The sequence below is a fragment of the Mytilus galloprovincialis genome, chromosome 3 (assembly GCF_965363235.1).
Source record: "Mytilus galloprovincialis chromosome 3, xbMytGall1.hap1.1, whole genome shotgun sequence".
In the NCBI taxonomy this organism is placed as follows: Eukaryota; Metazoa; Mollusca; class Bivalvia; order Mytilida; family Mytilidae; genus Mytilus; species Mytilus galloprovincialis.
The window spans coordinates 75,946,205-75,954,242 of record NC_134840.1 but is presented as its reverse complement, the minus strand read 5'-3'; the positions used below and the strand labels follow the sequence as shown (position 1 = coordinate 75,954,242).

The 8,038-nt window shown below is 33.7% G+C and overlaps 1 protein-coding gene across 1 annotated transcript; it reads left to right on the top strand.

Annotated features, from left to right (window-relative positions):
- The first annotated feature begins 186 nt into the window (after positions 1-186).
- Positions 187-7,638, top strand: LOC143068967 (KIF-binding protein-like). Its single transcript, XM_076243382.1, has 2 exons — positions 187-393; positions 5,951-7,638. Exons 1-2 carry the CDS (start codon positions 281-283, stop codon positions 7,560-7,562), a joined length of 1,725 nt encoding a protein of 574 aa, XP_076099497.1. The 5' UTR covers positions 187-280; the 3' UTR covers positions 7,563-7,638.
- Positions 7,639-8,038: the final 400 nt, after the last annotated feature.

Below are 8,038 nucleotides of genomic sequence, written 5' to 3'. Positions count from 1 at the left end.
TAAATAAAAGAACAAAATACCACAGAGATAATTCTGAACCTTTTTTTTTTCTACAAAAAATATATTTTCTTTTCGGTAAAACTTTTTATTTCCTTGCGGATAATCTATTCGGAAAATATTCTCACTTTAACCGGTACCGGTCTGTTACTATGACTGCTGGTTCCAGATTTATTTTCGCTCAGTGCGTTGGCTCAACCAACAATAAATAAGACCCAAAACCAGTAACTCAAAAATTTAGCATATTTTCTTCTGGAACAATCACTTTCGCTCCACTTTCACCATGTCTAAAGCCTGGCAAGATTTCTTGAGTAGTGAAGGATTTGAACGTATCGACAGTGCAACGAAGCTGTCAGATGAGGACTTAAACGACGATCCAGAAGATGATCCATACAGGTAAAATAGCCTAGCTTCATGCATCCATCTCAACCGACACTGTCACTGGCAGACATTAATGTATGCCTCGATTTATGCACATGCACTTGTTTCATTTGATGGTAGAGGTCTTCCTTTTCCGTTTCACATAAAACAAGTGCCAGTGCATTTTTTTTAGAAGACCTACAACAAGGACATATATTAGTTATACGTCCTTGCCTACAATACACCTTATCGCTATTTGTCCGCCATTACTGGATATCACACAGGTTCCCGTAAAATTTTGAGGTCATAAAACAAAATATCTGACGCCACAATGGAAAAGTGATTGTTGTTTGCGTCAAAAGTTCAAGCGGCCGGGTCAGCCGGCCGATAAAGCTAATAGCGATAAGGTGTATGACCTACAATTACATGTATTTATAATTTAAAGTCAGTTGTAAGTGTATATAGGAGGGTGTTAATGCCCTTTACCGTCAGGCGTCAAACGGTCATTATTGGCTACGGTTAATGTCAAATTGTTTAACTTTTTACCGTGATTCGTCAAAATATTCTTATCGTGATTCGTCAGATGTCTCAAAATAATTACGTTACCGTTATTTTGGGGGAAAAAATAGCGTGATTTGTCAAATTCCGCTGATTGTTATATCGTCTAAAAGAAAGTGTACATTTTATTGTCATGCACTAAAAATTATCGTTAACATCATTTGCCAAGAATTTTTACCGTTATACGTCATGAAGGTATCCCCATTACTATCCTCATATAGGGTATAGTAGACTGCGACAAAAGAATCGGGTCAGTTCGCCTACATTCGTGCCCTTTCATGTTCACCCCCTTTCACTTTCTCACCCTAGACATTTGCACCCAAAGTCTGTTTGCTCCCTAAATGTTTGCACTTTTTTTTATATAATTTTGTAGTCAAGTTTTTGTACTTTTGGCGCAAGTCATGTTTCCATGGTTAGTGTATTGCTATAGACATTTTTTTTTCATTGTTTCAAAATAAAGTCATGTAAGTGAAAATCTGACAATGTTTTGGTTTTTTTTTTTGTGTTGAATAAATAACTATGTTTTGGTTTAAATAGTGCATTGCTATACACAAAAAAAAATCATTGTTTCTAATATAAATAAAGTGGGAAAAAGGGATCAAGCCGTTCAAAAATATGTTTTATTCATACTACATTTTACTTACACAATGTAACTAAATACATGCAGTATTTACATCAAAGCAGGCTAAAACAACAACCAGATTTTCAAACACACAATAATAATACCTTTGGCTGTGTATGAATAGCAATTATCAGCAATCATACATAATTAACCTTAAATAATTAATCATCAAATCGATAAAAAAAAGAAGAAGAAAACCACACATTTCACATAATAATTCCTAAATTTTAATTTTGGTAGAATACATGTATAAAAAAAATTTCTAATAATTTAACTGGAATTTGAATAAAAGTTGGGTCGAACGTTTATGGGGCGAACATGTTGGGTGTGAAAGTGTATTGGGCGCAAATGGACCTGATACAGCTACACAATGTACACAGTGACTATACTATTCAGTTAATACTATACATTACATTGTTACGTGTATCATTGTATACGTGTCTATTCAAATCAACCCTCGTTCTTGGTGCCACGAGAAACACTAGTGACTACATGTATACAAGGACCTGTTCATAACATTAACTGTATTGTTTTCAAATTAAACATTCACAAAATGTAAAAGATTATATACTTTAATAATACTAATATTGCTCTTCAGTAATGAACAGGTGCTTGCATGAATTAAAGGCAGAGGCTATTTTGTAGGCACTGATTAAAATATCTAAACTTAAGCTGCAGAAATGGCTATTTTACCGGCACCAGCAATAAAATAATAAACGTGTTCTTTGCCTGTACTTTGTAAAGAGGAAATTTAATTTTGCTTTTGAAAAGTTCTATGAAAATGTGCACTGTCAACTTAAAAGAATTAAATAATTACTGATACACCAGTATTTCAATAAGAAAACAGCCAGGAACATATAAACAAATATACTGTTCCCAGAAACAGCTAACAATATTTGAGATACATGATATATAATCGTTTAAAAACATTTATCAGTCAAAGTTAAAAGAAAAATTTATAACAAGAAAAAAAATCATAAAGAGCGTCCCATTTGTTGCAATGAAATCGTATCAAACCATGTACATGTAGCTGAAATAATTTCGAAAATCAGTCACACACTCTATATAATGCTACATGTATGCATAAGAATTAAAAAAAGTTTTTTTTCTTTATTTTATAAAAAAAAACTATACATGTTAAAAATTTCAGTGCATCAACAATTTAATAAAATATATAAAAAAGTCAACCACATACATGTACAAAAAATGTTTGAATTTAACTAACTTGCTTTTGAAATAATAGTCAGTTCTTTGAATTGCATATTAAATATAAACCATTTCTACTAAAAATTTCAGTGCATCAACAATTTAATAAAATATATAAAAAAGTCAACCACATACATGTACAAAAAATGTTTGAATTTAACTAACTTGCTTTTGAAATAATAGTCAGTTCTTTGAATTGCATATTAAATATAAACCATTTCTATAGAAAAAAGCTATTTTAATTTGACTTCTTGAATTTAGATATTTTAATCAGTCAGCAAAATTTGAATTTGCTATCTTGCTGATGCTGGCAAAATAGCCACAGCCTAAATTAAAAGTTAACACCAAAAGTTATTTAAATAAAGAACTAATATCCATTGTAAAAATCAATTCACAACCAAAGTATTGCCATGTGGTATAAATTCATAACCCCATATTACTCTATAGTATATAAGTTCAAGGTCATCTAATTAGCAAACCTGACATTTATATGTATGAAGTACACATTCAAAAAGCTGTAACAGAAACTACATACATTTTTTTTGTATTCAACTGTTATTCAACTTAATTAAAAGTGCAAAAATTAACATTTTGTTTGAGGGACTTCACTGCTTGAATATCTCTACTTCAGATGGTTTCTGACAGACCAACTAGATGGTGGTAGATTACCTTAGCTTTAACACCTTGTGTAGTCATTGTTCTTCAACATTGTACTTTATTTGGCCTTTTCATATTTTTATATGACCGCAAAAATTCAAATTTTTTTTGTCGTATATTGGTATCACAATGTTGTCATAATCATCGTCAGCGTCGTCCGAAGACACTTAGTTTCCGGACAATAACTTTAGTTTAAGGGAATAGATCTCTATGAAATTTAAACACAAGGTTTGAAACCACAAAAGGAAGGTTGGGATTGATTTTGGGGGTTATGGTCCCAACAGTTTAGGAACAAGGGCCCAGAAGGTGTCAAAATAAGTATTTTTCTAGTTTCCATACCTGTTGGTGACCTTCTGCTGTTGTCTGTTCTACGGTCGGGTTGTAGTTTCTTTGACACATTCCCCATTTCCATTCTCAATTTTAATAACTTGTGTGTAGGTGTATGAATCTTTCTGAAATTGTACCACAAGGTTCCACTCCAAAAAAGGAAAGTTGGGATTGATTTTTGGGGGTTATGGCCCAAACTGTTTTGGAATTAGAGGCCAAAAAGGAGCCAAAAACAATCCTTTTCTAATACTTTGTATAAGTTGCTTATTTCTTGACCAATTTCAATGGGGTTTTATTCTTGAATTTGGGGCTTTCTTAAATATGCTGAATCTGACCCTGTATTGAGTTTTTGTCGAGCCTGCAACTTTTGTTGCAGAAAGCTCGACATAGGGATAGTGATCCGGCGGCGGCGGCTACGGCGGCGGCGGTGGAGGCGGCGGTGTTAGCTCACTTCTTAAAAGCTATATATTTTAGAAGGTGGAAGACCTGGATGCTTCATATTTTGTATATAGATGCCTCATGTTACGAAGTTTCCGTCAGTCACATGTCCATTGTCCTTGACCTCATTTTCATGGTTCAGTGACCACTTGAAAAAAAAGTTCAGATTTTTTGCAATGTTAAATTCTCTCTTACTGTAAGTAATAGGATAACTATATTTAGTATGTGCGTACCTTGCAAGGTCCTCATGCCCGTCAGACAGTTTTCACTTGACCTCAACCTCATTTCATGGATCAGTGAACAAGGTTAAGTTTTGGTGGTCAAGTCCATATCTCAGATACTATAAGCAATAGGTCTAGTATATTCAGTGTATGGAAGGATTGTAAGGTGTACATGTCCAACTGGCAGGTGTCATCTGACCTTGACCTCATTTTCATGGTTCAGTGGTTATAGTTAAGTTTTTGTGTTTTGGTCTGTTTCTCTCATACTTTATGCAATAGGTCTACTATATTTGTTGTATGGAATGATTGTAAGATGTACATGTCTAGCGGGCAGATGTCATCTGACCATGACCTCATTTTCATGGTTCAGTTGTTATAGTTAAGTTTTTGTGTTTTAGTCTGTTTTTCTCATACTTTATGCAATAGGTTTACTATATTTGTTGTATGGAATGATTGTAAGGTGTACATGTCTAGCGGGCAGATGTCATCTGACCTTGACCTCATTTTCATGGTTCAGTGGTCAAAGTTAAGTTTTTGAGTTTTGGTCTTTTTATCTAATACTATATGTCATAGGTCAACTATATTTTGTGTATGGAAATATTTTATGATCTATATGTCAGTCTGGTTTTCAAGGTTCATTGCTCAGTGTTAAGTTTTTGTGTTTTGGTCTATTTTCTTAAACTATAAGCAATAGGTCAACTATATTTGTTGTATGGAAGCATTGTTAGCTGTACATGTCTGCCTGGCATATGGTTCAACTGACCTTGACCTCATTTTCATGATTCATGTTAAGTCTATGTGACAGTCGTAATAAAGCTTTAGATTTAGGAGTATCAACATAATATCAATGATTAGTAAAGAAGGCAAGACATTTCTGTGTGTGCACTCTTGTTGGAATTTGGTTCCCGTTTTTAAATTGGTTCACATGAGGTCCAAAGGGTCCAAAATTAAACTTTGATTGATTTCATAAAAAATTGAATGGTTGAGGTTCTTTGATATGCCGAATCTAACCATGTATTTAGATTTTTAATTTTGGGTCCCATTTTCAAATTGGTCTACATTAAGGTCCAAAGGGTCCAAAATAAAATTTGTTTGATTTTAACAAAAATTGAATATTTGGGATTCTTTGATATGCTGAATCAATCCATGGCCATGTATTTAAATTTTGGATATTAGACCACATTCATTCTGTGTCAGAAACCTATGCTGTGTCAACTATTTAATCACAATCCAAATTCAGAGCTGTATTAAGCTTGAATGTTGTGTCCATACTAGCACCAACTGCGTTTGTATAAAGCTGTGCCCTGCAGTGCGACTGGTTTTATTTGCGCATCATTGATTACCGGTAGTCTTTTGTAGGTGAAATGGAAAAAAAAATTTGAATCCTGATATCTATTATTAGTTTATGGTAAAATTGAGAAAGGAAATGGGGAATGTGTCAAAGGGACAACAACCCGACCATAGAGCAGACAACAGCCGAAGGCCATCAATGGGTCTATAACATCGTTGATTTGATTGTCTGTATGGTTTTAAAAATATTAAATAAGTCTCTTTAATTTTACAGGTCAAAGTACAAAGCAAGAGAAATATATCTTGAACTGCAGGAAAAGTTGAAACATTTGTTTGAAGGGGATGAGGAAAACAAAGATTATCACACTATAAATGCTGTTTTGAATTTAAAGCTAGCAATCAATTATATAGACACAGAAGAGCTTGCAACTGGAGAAGAAAAGATATTGAAATGCATTGATGACCTAGAAACATTCAAATTTGAAAATAATGTAGTTAATGTATACCAACATCTCCTAAACAATCTGGGTATTCTATGGTCAGCAAGGCGTGATTATAATAAAGCATTGAAATTTTTGAAAGATGCTGAACAGCAGTATTTGCATTTCAAAGAAGAATGTGGATCTGCACCTAAGTCACTGCAAGAATATTTAGAAAAACCATGGGATGAAGACAAAATTGAGCATAAGCGAAATCTTGAATTTGAAAAAACATACACGCTTACTCTATATTACATGGCACAGGTGTATGCTAAACTGGATGAAAAGGAGCTTTCTGCTGAGTATTGTCAAATTACACTAGAAAGACAGTTGGAATGGAATACATATGAACCAATGGAATGGGGACTTTGTGCAGCAACATTATCCCAATACTTTATATCAACAGATGATTATACTTTGGCACGGCATTGTTTGGCATGTGCCGAATTTATATATCAGGAAGCCATAGACAAGGAAAGTCCAGATGCTTCAGAAGAAGCAAAAGAAAAGCTTCAACAAGGGAAAGCTGACATTGAAAGATGTTGGATAAAGTACGGACTAGGTTTGATAGAGTCATCTAAAAATTGTTTGATGTATGAAGATGGAGCGCCATCTTTAAAAACGTCTCATGAAAAATTTAGGAAGTTTAACCTTGAAGTAACCTCAAGGGAAGAACAGGTAACTGACCAAATGGTGAAAGATTTCACTGAGGCTAGAAAAGTATTCTTAAAGATTCAGCAATGGATAAATTCAGCCAAAGAATTTTATGCTTTAGATGGTAGATGTAGCGACTATGTTGAAATTTCTCAAGATCATAGTACAGCATATAAATACTTAGCATTCTTTGAAATGGACTTGGAAAGACAATGTAAAATGAATAAAAGAAGAGCAGACATTATTTCTGCATTGATAAATGAATTGAATCCTCAGCATTATCTTCTTGCTGTAAGACAGTTAATGTTTGAAGTAGCAGAGATTTACAGTCAGATGTTAGACTTAAAAGTGGCAATACTACAAGATGAAGAAGTGCGTCCAACACCTCATGCTTTGAAGAAAATAAACCTACTGGCCCAGCAAAGCATTTTGAAATATGATGCTTACTTAGACACTTTAAAACCAATGGGTAAAACTGAATTTCCTGAAGAATTTGCATCAGAAGATGTCCGACCAGCCTTAGTGGCTTCGTTTTCTAAGGGAAGACTACATTCCAAATTTGTGACACCCGATGTAAAGCAAAGAATAGCAAACATTCAGAAAAGTATAAATTGTTATAAATTTGTTGTTGACTATTGTAACAAACACCCATCAATTGAAGCTCTAGTTCCTGAAGAGTTAAACATTTGTAGAGAAATGGTTGCACTGCTTCCTCTTAAAATGGAGAAAATAAGACAAGGTGCTGAAATATAGAAAATGGATTCTTTTATAAAATGCATTTGTATCTAATTCATACACTAAAATAAAATATATCTTGAATACAACATAACTAACTATTTGTAGCAGGGAAGGTACAAAGTACAGACTTGTTAGTATTTTGTTTTTTGTTTTAAAAATTTATTTCTGTCGCAGAAATCTTGACATTGGGATAGTGATGTGGCAGTGGCGCGTTAGCTAACTTCTTATATTTTAGAAGATGGAAAACCTGGATGCTTCAACTTTGTATATGGATGTCTCATGTTACGAGGTTTCCGTCAGTCACATGTTCAATGTCTTGACCTCATTTTCATGGTTCAGTGACTACTTGAAAAAAAAAGTTAAGATTTCTTGTAAAGTTAAATTCTCTCTTATTATAAGTAATAGGATAACTATATTTGGTATGTGTGTACCTTGCAAGGTCCTCATGCCCTTCAGACAGTTTTCACTTTACCTTGACCTCATTTCATGGA